The sequence below is a fragment of the Naumovozyma dairenensis genome, chromosome 5 (genome assembly GCF_000227115.2).
Source record: "Naumovozyma dairenensis CBS 421 chromosome 5, complete genome".
NCBI classification, from domain to species: Eukaryota; Fungi; Ascomycota; class Saccharomycetes; order Saccharomycetales; family Saccharomycetaceae; genus Naumovozyma; species Naumovozyma dairenensis.
Genome location: NC_016483.1, coordinates 166,935 through 182,443, shown reverse-complemented (window position 1 = coordinate 182,443; position 15,509 = coordinate 166,935). Strand labels below are relative to the sequence as shown.

General features: G+C 34.5%; 8 protein-coding genes across 8 annotated transcripts; 6 read left to right on the top strand and 2 right to left on the bottom strand.

Moving 5' to 3' along the window:
- Window positions 1-189: 189 nt before the first annotated feature.
- On the top strand, window positions 190-1,476 carry MOD5 (tRNA dimethylallyltransferase; the record flags this gene model as incomplete). The annotated part of the gene is made up of 1 exon (XM_003670101.1): window positions 190-1,476. One exon carries the CDS (start codon window positions 190-192, stop codon window positions 1,474-1,476), a length of 1,287 nt encoding a protein of 428 aa, XP_003670149.1.
- Window positions 1,477-1,555: 79 nt separating this feature from the next.
- On the bottom strand, window positions 1,556-3,574 carry RIM20 (Rim20p; the record flags this gene model as incomplete). The annotated part of the gene is made up of 1 exon (XM_003670100.1): window positions 1,556-3,574. The coding sequence occupies one exon, from the start codon at window positions 3,572-3,574 to the stop codon at window positions 1,556-1,558; it is 2,019 nt and encodes a 672-aa protein (XP_003670148.1).
- A 520-nt stretch (window positions 3,575-4,094) lies between these two features.
- Window positions 4,095-4,613, top strand: CAF20 (Caf20p; the record flags this gene model as incomplete). Its single annotated transcript, XM_003670099.1, has 1 exon — window positions 4,095-4,613. The coding sequence occupies one exon, from the start codon at window positions 4,095-4,097 to the stop codon at window positions 4,611-4,613; it is 519 nt and encodes a 172-aa protein (XP_003670147.1).
- A 408-nt stretch (window positions 4,614-5,021) lies between these two features.
- SCJ1 (Scj1p) lies at window positions 5,022-6,152 on the top strand (the record flags this gene model as incomplete). The annotated part of the gene is made up of 1 exon (XM_003670098.1): window positions 5,022-6,152. The coding sequence occupies one exon, from the start codon at window positions 5,022-5,024 to the stop codon at window positions 6,150-6,152; it is 1,131 nt and encodes a 376-aa protein (XP_003670146.1).
- Window positions 6,153-8,844: 2,692 nt separating this feature from the next.
- GUA1 (GMP synthase (glutamine-hydrolyzing)) lies at window positions 8,845-10,419 on the top strand (the record flags this gene model as incomplete). The annotated part of the gene is made up of 1 exon (XM_003670097.1): window positions 8,845-10,419. The coding sequence occupies one exon, from the start codon at window positions 8,845-8,847 to the stop codon at window positions 10,417-10,419; it is 1,575 nt and encodes a 524-aa protein (XP_003670145.1).
- A 592-nt stretch (window positions 10,420-11,011) lies between these two features.
- Window positions 11,012-12,211, top strand: NDAI0E00850 (alkene reductase; the record flags this gene model as incomplete). The annotated part of the gene is made up of 1 exon (XM_003670096.1): window positions 11,012-12,211. The coding sequence occupies one exon, from the start codon at window positions 11,012-11,014 to the stop codon at window positions 12,209-12,211; it is 1,200 nt and encodes a 399-aa protein (XP_003670144.1).
- A 443-nt stretch (window positions 12,212-12,654) lies between these two features.
- Window positions 12,655-13,452, top strand: HEM4 (uroporphyrinogen-III synthase HEM4; the record flags this gene model as incomplete). The annotated part of the gene is made up of 1 exon (XM_003670095.1): window positions 12,655-13,452. One exon carries the CDS (start codon window positions 12,655-12,657, stop codon window positions 13,450-13,452), a length of 798 nt encoding a protein of 265 aa, XP_003670143.1.
- Window positions 13,453-13,609: 157 nt separating this feature from the next.
- On the bottom strand, window positions 13,610-14,767 carry RFM1 (Rfm1p; the record flags this gene model as incomplete). The annotated part of the gene is made up of 1 exon (XM_003670094.1): window positions 13,610-14,767. One exon carries the CDS (start codon window positions 14,765-14,767, stop codon window positions 13,610-13,612), a length of 1,158 nt encoding a protein of 385 aa, XP_003670142.1.
- Between the last annotated feature and the right edge of the window lie 742 nt (window positions 14,768-15,509).

Below are 15,509 nucleotides of genomic sequence, written 5' to 3'. Positions count from 1 at the left end.
GATTCATAACGAAATGCTTCCAATGTTGTTTAGCAATTCGCTTCTGTTGTTTCTTTGCCAATATTTTATTTTACCAAGCGATGACTTCAAAAAGGTTAGCTTTAATAACTATTTTCAAACTACTTTGTAAGGCATAGAAGATAGGCACTCTTTGACGAATATTAGGGCAGCAGTAACTAAGTGGGTTATATGATTAGGAAAACAATTCAAAGAATAATGCCAACAGCCAAGAAAGTTATAGTTATTGCTGGTACAACTGGTGTTGGTAAATCCCAACTTTCCATCCAGTTAGCAACTAAATTCAATGGGGAGATCATCAATTCTGATTCTATGCAAGTTTATAAGGATATTCCAATCATATCAAACAAACATCCCATCGGGGAACGTGAAGGAATCCCACATCATGTCATTAACCATATTGATTGGACTGACGAATATTACCTACATAAATTTGAAGAAGAATGTTTGCAAACTATTGAAGAGATTCATAGTAGAGGGAAGATACCTATTATAGTTGGTGGTACACATTATTATTTACAAGCACTTTTCAATAAAAAAGTAGAGACTGGTAGTAGGGAACTGGCTAAGAAAGAGTCTGAAATACTGAATTCAAATGATCCGAACTTGATCTATCAGACTTTGATGGTAGTGGATCCTGATATTGCAAAAAAGTATCATCCACATGATACAAGAAGAGTTCAAAGGATGTTGGAAATATATTATACAACTGGAAAGAAACCAAGTGAAATGTACAATGATCAGCAATTAACTCTTAGATATAATACATTGTTTCTATGGTTATATAGTGACCCAATACCACTAGATAAGAGACTAGATGATAGAGTAGATGCCATGCTAGAAAGTGGTGGGATGGATGAGATTAACCAGTTATATTCTTATTATAAGGAGAATAATTTTAAACCGGAACAATGTGAAAATGGAGTATGGCAGGTAATTGGGTTCAAAGAATTTTTACCTTGGCTAGAAAAGAGCTCCGGAGTTACTTTAGAAGAGTGTGTTGATAAGATGAAGATTAGAACTAGACAATATGCAAAAAAGCAAGTAAAATGGATTAGAAAGATGTTAATCCCAGATATTAATGGTGATATATATATATTGAACGCATCTGATTTGGACAAATGGCAAAACATAGTGTCTAAGAGAGCGAACAGCATAGCAGAAGAATTTGTCAATGATACCACCATCATTGAGGAAAGAGCTCCAGTTGAATTAAGTCATTTATTAGATGGTATTGAAATGTCAACGAAGGTAAAGCAAAATAAAACAGAAGCTTGTGAACAATTCATTTGTGAAATTTGTTGTGACCAACAAGGAGAAAAACTAAGAGCAATAGGTACTAAAAACTGGGAAATTCATTTGAAAAGTAGGAGACATAAAAGGAATCTAACTAGAGGAGTAAAGAAGGCCCAATATGAAAAATGGAAGGCGCAAAATAAATCTAGCACAAGAGTATGAAATCGTGCATATATTTGAATTCGTATATTAATTAGTGTGATTATAAAATTTATATTATTATAGATGTTTCACAAGTGCATTAAACAGTCATCAATTTATTGTCCAATGCTTCCGCCTCTTCCTTTCTGTTAGAAACAAACTGTTGGGTAGCATGTAATAGTTGGTTAGTTGATTTTGCTAAATCTACATAAAATTTAGCACCTTCGATTATATTTTGTTTCAATTCATTCAATAAATTTGAAGAGTGCTGAAGATCTTCAATGTAAAGTTTTCTTGGATCTAATCGTTCCATTCTAGTTTGACTCTGTGATTCTTTTTCGTTTTTCTTTTCGTTCTCATCTTCAATATCTTGTATCAATTCTGAATTTCTCCTTTTCTCTTCTTGCACAAACTTCAAATCATCGTGGAAATATTTTAAATGATCCATAAAAACTGATTCCAAATTATGCTCACCATTTTTCTTATATTCTGAAATGATTTTCGGGAGTACTTTATGATTATCTGATTTCAATTTAATTTCGGTAATACGACTTTCTCTTTCATTTATCAATTGTTGGGCCCGAATTAGTATGGGATTATTACTCGGAGGCAACTTGATGGGAGATGTAAGCAAATTTACGTCTATCGTACCAAATAATTCTCTATTATTCTTATCAGTTAATTTTGCGTCGTTTAAATATTTTTGTAAGATATCTAATTTCTCGAAAAAAGAAGAGTTTACAACTTTTGATTCAGGTAGGGTCCAATGTAAAGTTCCATGCTTTGACCTATATTGATCATCTAGATGTGACTCACTCTGTAACAGCTGTCGTATATTTGTCAAATAAGATTCGATAGAAGGGTTGTTTGTTTCAAGATCTGTGAATGAAGATTCGATTTCAAATAATTCTTCATGTGATACATTTTTCAAACCAATGGGAGTATCTATATCTGTTAGTTTTGTTTTTACAGAGTCCTTTAAGATCTTGTTTAATGCTAATAATGGATTTATAACATTCTCTATGATATATGTATTTTGTCTTTCATTGTATGCCTCTGATGATTCCATAACGGTTATTGGTATTAAATCATTAAAAAGAGTAGTTGTGGTAGTAGATGGAGCCATCGGTATGACTTCCTCGATTGGGAATACTTTTACCATATCTGCAGGTTTAATGGTCGTAGGTATAGTGTCAGGAACAAGTTGTAAATGTATGAAGTCGTTATCTCTCTCCATATCTTTCAATTCTTGTTCTATTTTCCTCTGGAATGAGGCCCTCGAATCCAATTTACATGATTTGATTTCCGATTGACTAGATAACAATGCTCTTATCATGGACCCATATTCCTTTTCTGAACCGAAGGTCAATGCTCGTCTATATAAAGTAACTGCATTGAAGTAATGGATTTTAGATTCAATATGATCACACCAATCTTTCCTAATCAACGAGCTTAGTTTGCTCCATTTCAATGCCGATTTATAATAAACTACAATTTGGGAAGATAATCTCGATATTAACGAATCTTTGTAATTATTACTTAAAGTCGCTTTAAACCAGAAACATTCTTGAGCTTGAGCTAGCATCAAATATTTTAACGCATGTATAGTATGCTTATCCATTAATTTATATTCCTCAGTAGTGGGGTTTGATTCATGAAGTGAAAATAAATAATCGAATACAGTGGCACTTGATTGGAAATAATTACATTTCAATTTCAATGATTCATCATCACCAGTTGTTGCAGTAGTATCTATGGCGAGGAAAGAATACAGTGCGCCTATATTGTATAGGATATTTAATTTTTCCCATTGGAAAGACTTATATGATGAACCAGTTGATTTCAATGATAACGTTTGAAACCATGAGAACTCAATTTGATTTGAGGGGAATTTTCTTTCTAATTGACAAATTTGCTGATAGTAAGTTTTCAAAAGGTTCAATGATTCTATTGATAGATCTGGGTTGAGTATAAGGTTTCTATTATTCGAGATAAGTTGTAGATCATTTTGGAAAAAACTAGATGTTTGATATGTGGTGAAATCAATAAGTTTCGATAATTCTGAGTTTAGATCTATTTGTAGAGATCTTTTAAAGGGGATTGCCAGCAACTCCGACATTCGTAATGTTTTGGTACTACTAAAACAGCAAGAGTTCCAAATACTATGGTTGCTTGATGGAAACAGTCAGTGGTTTGATATCATCCTCGACATTGGCCTCCACTCTCACTTATAATACAGGTTCTAGGTATGCCTCCAGAGGATGTTCCATCTTGTAATATATCACGTGGCAAAAATTACAGGTGACAGAGACTCAAATGACGTAAATAAACAATTTTGAATATTTTTAACAATTTGTGACCAAAATAATCGTTTGCCACGGAGACACATCCGGGTAACCTACCTCAATTTTTTTGTTTTCCTTTCGCCATTTTGATGGAAAAGTAGCGTTTTGTGAAGAGAAGACAGTGAGACACAGCGAGAGACAGAGGTCGAGAAACTGGTTAACGTGGAATCGTGCTTGTAATCAAGATGATGACATATTGCCTGGGAAGAATATTATGACATTATTGCTATGTAGACGTATTTACTAGACTATAATAGACCTGTAACATATCATAACGCCCACTATTAACAAATAATGTACAAGTACACCATCGACGAACTATTACAATTGAAGCCAAGTGAAACTTTAGTAGCCAACTTTGATGCAGTTGATTTCAGAGCCATCATTGAAAAAGTCAAACAATTACAATCCTTGAAAGAGGAAGAATTTGCTCACCATGGTGGTCATGGTCACTTCAACCGTAGAAGATCTTCTCATCATCATGCCGGTAGACCAAAAGTGAAACATAATAAACCAAAGGTCACTACTGATTCAGAAGGTTGGTCTACTCTAGACAATAAGAAAGATGTTGCAGAAGAATCCGAAGTAGTCGATGGTGCAACTACTACTGCTGCTGGTACCACCTCGAATGGGAACACTAGATCTTCTCCAGTCCCAAGTGCGACCATTGCTCAAGAGACTTTGAAAGTTAGACCTAATAATAAAAATATCGGTTCAAGTAGACCTGCTGATACAAAGGATATCGTCGCTGATAAGCAAATACATGGTTTCAATGCATTTGCGGCTTTGGAGAGTGATGAAGATGATGAATAATCATATTTACCTTCAATCTTCTTGTGTCACTTCTCAAGTTTGTTATCTTTTTTTTTTTTCTACTCCTGTTATAACTTATATAATTACATAAATTTTTTGAACTTATATATTATAAACAACAAACAGACAGATAATTGAAACATCCAGTTGCTTAATAAGTCTTGTATAGGTAGTAATAAATGTGTATAATCAATCACTGATATTAGCGTTATACTTCTCTTGGAAATTGGAAGGACTTCTTGTACGTACGTCGGCGCGTAAAGTGAACAACGTAGCTTCAAAGAAATATTCATCATATATTTTAACTTTATTAACTAAGTAGGCCATCAAAACGTTCATGGATTGACCAATTTTTTGACAATTAATTGAACGAGATAGGAGTTCGAAGCAGATCAAAAGGAAAACATAATGTTTATAGAATTAAGGTTTCTAATTTCATTAATTTTCTTACCGTTATTAATCTTCGCACAAGATTATTATAAAATCTTAGAGCTCGACAAAGATGCAACAGATAAAGATATAAGATCAGCATACAGACAACTATCCAAAAAATACCATCCTGATAAAAATCCCAACGATGAGGATGCCCATCATAAATTTATTGAAGTGGGTCAAGCCTATGAAATTTTAAGTGATCCAGAAAAGCGTCAAAGGTACGATCAATTCGGTCCGGAAGGTGTAAATGGGCAAAATGGTGGTGGTCCCGGCGGTGCTGGATTCCATGATCCATTCGATATATTTGAACAAATGTTCGGTGGTGGAGGTGGAATGGGGGGTCATGGTGGTAATCCATTCCAACAGCAAAGACAAAGAGGTCAAAACGTGGTGGCAAGAGAATCTACATCTTTAAAAAACTATTATAATGGTTACGTTTTGAAATTCTCTATAAATTTGAATGATATTTGTGATCATTGTCATGGGAGTGGTTCTAATGATGGAAAATCCACGAAATGTCCAGATTGTCAGGGTCGTGGTGTCACTGTACAAGTCATTAGAATGGGGATGATGACACAACAAATTCAACAAGTTTGTGGTAAATGTGGTGGTAAAGGTCAAATAATTAAGAACCCTTGTAAGACATGTCACGGATCTAAAGTAGTACAAAAACCTAAAGATTTTGAGATAGAGCTTCCTGCAGGGGCACCAAGAAAATTTGTTCATGCGGAACATGGAGCCGCTGATAAACATCCAGATTATGATTCAGGTGATGTATATATTGAATTTACTGAAAATGATAAAGATAATATGGGTTATAGAAGACGTGGACCACATTTATATAGAACAGAAGTATTAAATGCAACGGAAGCACTATATGGTGGTTGGGAAAGACAATTGGCATTCCTCGATTCAAGCAAGATTGTTACAATTAAGAGGGAACCAAATAAGATCATACAAAATGGTGAAACTGAGCGTATAGCCGGATTTGGTATGCCATTAGGAAATGGCAGGAAAGGATTTGGAGATTTGTTTATCGATTATGTTGTTGTCATGCCAGAGTCGTTAAGCGGGGAGGAGCTAAGGATGAGAGATGAATTATAATAATGGTATCAAGTAGATTCGACAAAAAAACAGAGAATCTGAAAAAAAATACCCATGGATTCTTATCGATATATCGTCCTGAATAAACACCTAATTCATAGTAATAGTAGATAGATTTTGACCTATAATTCATACAGGCAAACACAAATAAATACAAGAATATACAAATAAAATGTAGAACGAATTATGACCAACTGTATCAGGATTTGAAAAGGCGAAGAAAAAGAAAAAGGCTTTTCCCTCTTTATCAACAGCTGGAGATACATCTTTCTTTGATTAAAATCACTCTACCACATGTCGTAAAGTTTATAGAAACAAAAAATTCTGATAACATCCAAAATCCAAACTAAGGAAAAGAAAAGTTAGGATGACGTCGACAGAAACATATGGCACAATTGTTTGTTTCTTGATGATTTCGAAGAAAGAAAAAGTGAATGAAAAGTATAAGAAATAAAAAAATAAAAATTTGAAGAACGAATTGAGAAGAAAAGATGATTTTAACAACTTTTGTTTGTGCAATTTCCACCTTGAACTTTTTCGTGAATCTTTCAAACCTAGACAAAATAAAACATTTTGAAGACTCTGTTACCCGGTCAAGATATGTCACGAAAGACGAGATATTGAAAAAATCTTCGGGAATCAGGCATCTTCAAATTTTTATTTAAATACAAGAGAAATTATGGAATTCTAAGTTGTTTGCTAATATTGTCCTGTATTTTGTTTGTTTATATGGAAACCTTTTTGTTTCAAGTTTCAGAAAACCCACTAAAAAAACTGAAACTTCCGGATTACCATGCTTAGACATTATTGCCTCCGTATGTCATATCAAGCGCAAATGGCTGGAAGGAGATAAATTTAAACTGCTCTTAGCTTTCCTTTATGGAATCTAATCCAAACTTTTTGCTTTATTATTACGTAATGTTTGGTTCGCTCTAAGAGTATACTCTGTTCCCATGTATGTAAAGGTTTAAATATATAACAGGGGCTTAAAACTTCTATTTTCTTGCTTGTTGTCCTTTATCATTTTTGTCCTCAAGATAAGGCATTATGGGAGACAGATGTAATTCTCAAGACTTTAGTCCTGGCAACCATTACTCCATAAGAAGCCAGAAATTTTCTAGTAACGGTATAGGGTTCATGTGAGATCAAACTGTTTTTTATGAAATATTTCTTCTACATCATAAAGTATAATTATATCTTATATTCGAGAAGATATTTAGGAAACACACTGTCACCTCCAGCTCTTTGATATGGGTTTTTACTAGCCGTCGTTTTAAAAGAAGAAAATCCTTTACACCAAGAAAAGGTATTATCTTATCAATTAGCAATTACATACAGTGTTGTTTTACCATAAATCATCTCGGAACAAGTAGACATTTTTTATTTTCCTACATATTCGCTATATCATGAAAATCGTGATTTTCACCCAGGCTATTGAAAAACGTCAGTACCATTTGTCGAAGCACTAAGAGCAATATGGGTACATTGTAGAACATTTTCGAGGAATTAGCAACAGAAACTCTAGCATTATTACACTGTATCCAAGGCTGTTTGTCATAAGTCCTTCAATACGGGTTATCGATAGTTCGGTCAACCATGGGAGCGACTCGGTCCAACTGATCACCGGATGTGTCATTACCACTTACCACGTATGCAGTCAGGGGTCTGTATTGTATTGGACACTACGTATGTCATAAGCTAAAGTATATAAGCAACCATGTTGGGACGTCTTTAAACTGCTGGATCCTTTGGGTGTCTGTTTATCTGTCATATTTATTATACTATATATTACTACGTAATCAATCAAGAATACTTTCAATTAGGGAATTACTCTTAAAATCTATTTTCTCGATGAAGAAAACATAAACGTTCCTTCTGGATATCTTTTGGACAATACCTAGTAGCAAAGCTTATCCATTGAACAGTACGTAAATAAACCATCAATTGAGTGAAATCCTTACTTCGAATAGTTCCTTCAGCCGTATCCCCTAATTTGGAGTCTCTAGAAATCCATCCGGGCAACTTATATAAAGAAAGAGAGAACTAAATTTGACACAGAAGAATGTAATCCAATAACATCTCTTCTTATTTGTTACTAAGTTTTCAAAACAGTTTTTATTTCTATTCCTAAAACCAGTAATTCAAACATAAATATGTTCCAGGAGGACGAAAAAGCAAGGTGAAAGGAAAGAAAGAAAAACTCACTGATACGTACATAACTACGTATGATATATATAATATATTGTGAGGGTGATATTGGAACAAACTTATGATTTATGATAAATGTGCAGAGTCAATTTTGATAACCTTAGAATATCAATTAATTTTACCCTTTGAAGTCACGAAGAAGGGGCGTTAACAATCAATGCGCGATGTACGGGCGATGCCCAAATTTTTAAAAAGAAAAAAATTTTCAAATTTTTTTTTTTTGGTATAATTTCGAAAATCCGAAAGTAGCTATAAATTGAAATCTTTAAATTTGGAGCTTCAGATGAACTTAATACATTCTACCTATTCTTATGAAATTACTTGTTTTCATTTATTACATCGGGGGAAATGATTCTTATTTCGTATTGATAATGTTTTTCTTGAATATATTGATCAAAGCTTTTATATACTTTTTATCTTTCACAGGTAAGGTAACATTGTATCGACCTCATATCGCAGACTCACAAAACAAAAAACAGGAATAATGGCTGTCAAACAAGTTTCAGGTATTTTTGATACTATCTTAGTGTTAGATTTTGGTTCTCAATATTCTCATTTAATTACCAGAAGATTAAGAGAATTCAACATCTATGCTGAAATGTTACCATGTACTCAGAAGATTTCCGAATTAAGTTGGAAACCAAAGGGTATCATCTTATCCGGTGGTCCCTACTCAGTCTATGACCCAGAAGCTCCTCATGTCGACCATGACATTTTCAAATTAGATGTCCCAATCTTAGGTATCTGTTACGGTATGCAAGAATTAGCTTGGATCAACGGTAAACAAGTGGGTCGTGGTGAAAAGAGAGAATATGGTCCTGCTACCTTGAACGTCTTAGATAAATCGGATCCATTATTCGCAAATATTGATCACTCTACCGTTTGGATGTCTCATGGTGATAAATTACATGGGTTACCAACGGGATTCAAGACTATTGCCACTTCTGATAACTCTCCTTACTGTGGTATCGTTCATGAAACTAAGAAAATCTACGGTATTCAATTCCATCCAGAAGTTACTCACTCTTCGCAAGGTAAACAATTATTGAAAAATTTCGCTGTTGATTTATGTCATGCTACTCAAAATTGGACCATGGAAAACTTCATCGAAACTGAAATCAAAAGAATTAGAGAATTAGTTGGTCCAACTGCCGAAGTTATTGGTGCCGTCTCTGGTGGTGTTGATTCCACTGTCGCATCTAAGTTGATGACTGAGGCTATTGGTGAAAGATTCCATGCTATCTTAGTTGATAATGGTGTCTTAAGATTAAATGAGGCGGCCACTGTTAAGAAAACTCTTGTTGAAGGTTTGGGTATTAACTTGACTGTGGTTGATGCTGCCGATGAATTCTTAGGCAAACTAAAGGGTGTCACTGATCCAGAAAAGAAGAGAAAAATTATTGGTAACACTTTCATACATGTCTTTGAAAGAGAAGCTGAAAAGATTAAGCCAAAAGATGGTCAAGAAATCCAATATTTATTACAAGGTACATTATACCCAGATGTTATTGAATCTATTTCCTTCAAGGGTCCATCTCAAACTATCAAGACACATCACAATGTTGGTGGGTTATTAGAAAACATGAAATTGAAATTGATTGAACCATTAAGAGAATTATTTAAGGATGAAGTTAGACATCTAGGTGAACTATTAGGTATTTCTCATGAATTAGTCTGGAGACATCCATTCCCAGGTCCAGGTATTGCTATCCGTGTCCTAGGTGAAGTCACTAGGGAGCAAGTTGAAATTGCCAGAAAGGCTGATCATATCTACATTGAAGAAATCAGAAAGCATGGTCTATATGACAAGATTGCTCAAGCTTTCGCATGTCTATTACCTGTGAAATCCGTTGGTGTCATGGGTGATCAAAGAACTTACGAACAAGTCATTGCGTTAAGGGCCGTTGAAACCTCTGATTTCATGACTGCTGATTGGTATCCATTTGAACATAGTTTCTTGAAGAAAGTTGCGTCAAGAATTGTTAATGAAGTTGATGGCGTTGCAAGAGTGACTTACGATATCACTTCTAAACCACCAGCTACTGTTGAATGGGAATAGGTACGTTGCCATTGATCTTCTATAGACTAACAAAAAGTGTATAAATGTATATTAAATCAAAATTCATCATCAATGATACTAATACTACAATCGGGCGATGTAATAATAATAGGAACTTTACCCTATAATTAGTATACATTACTGCACATATGACAGAATAAGTACTAACTTGCTAATAAATCATGATGAGACACTGTACAATTCAGAGGTGTTGTGATTATTAAGTCTCCTCTACGTACAGTATAATGTACCTCTCGTTACTCTATTGTTACCGTTGTTGAAACGGCTAGCCTAATCGGGGCAGAGCGGGGCCGCTGTACTCCGTAATCCTGCTTATATAATTATGTCAACCCGCCACCCCCATAACAATGTAATAAGTTTGTTGGGAGAAAGCATCTTCGAGAATTAGATACCCTTTCTAGAATATTCTCTACCCCCCAATAATTTACCTACCTCCTTGGCCAGGCAACTGTATAAAAGGCATCAACAAATGCCGTAGAAATTCCACCATTGTTTCCTGTCCCTTTTCATTAGTATGTAATGGGATGAAGAGACCAACACAAATATACAAAGAAGCAATACTACCGTAATCATGCCTTTAGTCAAAGATTATACACCAGTTCCATTAGCTAACACAGATTTATTCAAACCATTAAAAGTGGGTAATACCACAGTCGAGCATCGTGTCGTCATGGCACCATTGACCAGAATGAGGGCTCATGCTCCCGGTCATATTCCAAATAGGGATTGGGCAGTTGAATATTATGATCAACGTTCTAAAAGGAAGGGATCCATGATCATCACTGAAGGTGTTTTTCCATCGGCTCAATCAAGTGGGTATGATAATGCTCCTGGTATTTGGACTCCTGAACAAATTGAACAATGGACTAAGATATTCAAGAAAATTCACGAGAACGGGTCTTTCGTTTGGCCACAACTATGGGTCCTTGGTAGACAAGCCTTCCCTGATGCTATGGCCAGAGATGGGTTACGTTATGATTCCGCATCTGATGATTTGTATATGGATGATGAAATGAAGGAAAAAGCTATTAAATCTAACAATCCACAACACGGTATCACTAAGGATGAAATTAAACAATATGTTAAGGATTATGTTCAAGGTGCCAAGAATGCTGTCGAAGCAGGCGCAGATGGTGTGGAAATTCATAGCGCTAACAGTTACTTATTAAACCAATTCTTGGATCCTATTTCTAATCATAGAACTGACGAATATGGTGGTTCCATTGAAAATAGAGCTCGTTTCACTTTAGAGGTTGTTGACGCATTGATCGAGGCAGTTGGTCCTGAAAGAGTCGGTATTAGGTTGTCTCCATGGGGTAGATACGGTGGTATGTCTGGTAGTGCTGATCCAACTTTACTATCCCAGTTCTGTTATGTCGTTGGTGAATTAGAAAAGAGAGCTAAAGCTGGTAAACGTATTGCCTTTATTCACTTGGTTGAACCTCGTGTCACTGATTTATTCTCTGATTCTACGGCAGTTCCAGAAGACGATGGTACAAATGATTTCATTTATTCAATCTGGAAGGGTGTGGTCATTAGAGCTGGTATGTTCCCAGCTCGTCCTGAGTCCATTAAGGCAGCTGTCGCTAATGATCAAACCATGATTGGTGCCGGTAGATATTTCATTTCAACCCCAGATTTGGTCGATCGTCTAGAAAAGGGTCAACCATTGAATAAGTACGATAGAAGTACTTTCTATAGTTTTACCAAAGAAGGTTATACTGACTATCCAACATATGAAGAAGCTGTCAAATTGGAAAGCTCAACCTGAATCGAATGGATATATAAAACTAAACATAGACTATAAATAGTTCGAAAATATATACTTTCTTCAAGAAACAGTAAAACAAGGTTAGCCTAAGTTCGAGTGAATTTTTTTTCAACTCCCTTAAAAGATGTAGTTATACTTAGATTCCATATTCTATTGGAAGTAACATTATGTAGGGATGTAACATTAGTCTACTTGAGCTTAGAACCTATGTTAGAATTTATGACCACTTTGTTCCAATAGCAATGGAGACGGCCGGAGTTTTAAAAAAAGTAACAAGTATAACTAAGTAACATATAAAAAAGTTCCTCATCTTGACATTCTTCAATGATTATAGACCTTCTGCAAGAATATTTACCGTTATAGTTATAATACAGCAAGAGTTTATCAAGTGTTGACCATTAGAATCACCATAGGCATCATTCAATTGACTTTTCTAAACGAGAATGACCACTTCTAAAACGGTTTTACTTCTGAAAAACAAAACAGAAGGAAATGATAGATATGACGTTTTATTCAAGGAAAAGGGATATAATCCCAAATTTATACCATTAATCAAGCATACACATCTCCCGCAAGAACTTTTACATTTAATTGCTGATGAATCGTACTTAAAGAATTTGCGTTACATTGTAGTTACATCCCAAAGAACTGTGGAATGTATCAATGAGCAAATATTGCCTCAATTAACTGATAAACAAAAGCAGTTGCTATTTGATAAGGTAGTGTATACTGTCGGGCCCACGACTGCTAGTTATTTGGAACGTAGTGGATTTAAGAACATAAAAGGTGGGCATGAAGCTGGTAATGGTGATATATTAAGTGATATTATTGTGAGCGACCTTTCTAGTAATAATAAGGACAATATGCATGAGATCTTGCTATTAGTAGGAAAAATAAGAAGAGATATCATTCCAAAAAAATTGAATGACAATGGCTTTTCCATCAAAGAAGTTATAGTATATGAAACGGATACTCTCAAAGACAACTGTGAAAATTTTCAAGCGACTTTAGAAGATAACTGTTGGGTTGTTGTCTTTAGTCCTCAAGGTATAGATGATATATTAGAATATATAAAGCAGAATAACATTTTGACAAACCACAAAATCCAAATTGCAGCAATTGGACCAACTACAGAAAAGTTTTTGAACCAGAATGGTATTTACGAAATGATTGTTAGTCCTAAGCCTGACGCCCATTCTTTGCTAAATGAAATTGAGCGCCATTCTAAACATGAGACGTGAAATACTCACTCCATATAGGTATGTACGTATATATTACTATTCCAATAATGTTTTCTAATATTTATTTAATAATATGCAGGAATTTAGGAAAAGGTAACCAAATATTCATTGTTTGTTTTACTTTGAAACTAAACGTTTAACTTACAACAAAAGTATATCAATCGACTGATTCCCAATCCCTTTTACGAACGCCGGCAACACCGCCTTCGAATCTGGATAGAACGTTTCGTATCCTTTTGAACGCGACTAATTCATTTATTTTAATTGTAGTATGGACATGTTTAGTCCGTAACTGCTTTTCAGGTACATATCTTAATCTTGGAGGTAATAACCAATCAGATCTTCTAAATGGAGCTTCTATTTTTGGTATAATAGACTCATATAAATCCTGTATTTCAGCAGTTTCACCTTCTTCCTCTTTTCCTTCTCTATAATTATTCAGAGTTACGTTGGCTACTTCAGAATCATCAGCAACTTTCTCCTTTGATGTAGCTTCTTTATCTAAATTATCCTCAATATCATCAGACTCTTCAGGAGAGGATGGTAAACTATCAATTTTTCTCACAGTTCCATTTGTCAGGGATTTTTCTGCAGAAGATGACTCAGATGTAGATGCATTCGATATTTCCTTTTCTTCTTTATTTTTATGATCGTCACCCACAAGATTATCCACGATGGCAGGCTCAATTTCGTCATCGTCATCGTCATCATCATCATCCTCTTCATTGTCTGAACTTCCTTGTATTCTGTCGTCAGTATCAGTATCATTTTGATCATCGTTATCATCAGAATGCAGATCAGCCAAGTCACTGTCACTACTATTATTCATATCTTTTTCTTTTCCAATTTCTGACTCAGGAGTGGCCTGTGACCTAGTCCTTCTTCTACTTGAAGTTGTTAAACTTTCAGCCTTGATATTGGCGTTAGTGTAGTCATTATCACTACTTTTGTTATTCTTTATTTTTTTTGATTTATTAGCATTTTTATTACTATTATTCTTACTTCTTTTAATTCGTTTATAATACATTCCATGCTCTCTGGATCTTAAATCATCGATATTAACTTTCCCACTTTCAGAAATACCTCTTTTAAAAGTATTCAAAAGGAAAAATTCATAGTATGATTCAAACTCTAGTGGTTTAATCTTATTATTTAATTGATGAATTTCCTGTTTAAGTTTATCTTTATCTATCACATTTGTTTCGATTAATTTTCTATCATTATTATCCTTATTATTAGCATTGAGTTGAATGTTATTGAAGTTGGTAGGAGTAGCGTCTACGGCAGACTCATCATCTTCTTGCATCCCTAACATATTGAAAGTCTTTGATACCAGTTGATTTCTTTTTTTTCGTCGTTTGAATTAACGTAGTAAATTTTTTATCCAAAAGTCCAGCAAGAGTAGAAAATTTATATATATATAAATAATTTCTAATATCTTTCTTTGTCGGTTGTTTGTAATTTTTTCTTATTGTTTTGTTCTTACAGTATGTAGTGTACTTTTTTGCTTGCTTTCTTCTTTGCTTTGGACTTTTCTTTACTGTCGTGTCGTTCGTTCGCTGGATATTTTTTCGTTATATTTGAGTGACTATGAGGAAGGATTAAATAGTAACTGTATGTAAGCACTATTGGCAATTGATTCTTTCTCGCTAAGATATATATATTGGTGAGAGAAATTCTGCTGATTGTATAATACAAAGGGTTAAGATTATTTAGAACTTTCTTCTTCCTGAGGATTTCTTACCAAGCTGCTACTGTCAACGTCAAACTTAACGTAACGGTCTCTTTTCCCACTTTAAAGCGCAGCCAAATTTTATATTAGATAATATTATACGGCTCCCCTCCAAGAATAAGTGTGTCACATCACATTTCTCTTCAATTAATAAATAGTTAGTTATTATTACTCTATAGGTAATAACAAGACACATGTATGTACGAGTATATTGCCTAATAAGTCGAATCCCACCGTTTTTGGTCACTTTATGAGAGACCCGAAAGATGTTTAAGATTGAATTATTCTACGTATTTGTACAGGATATTTTCAAAATAAAACAGAG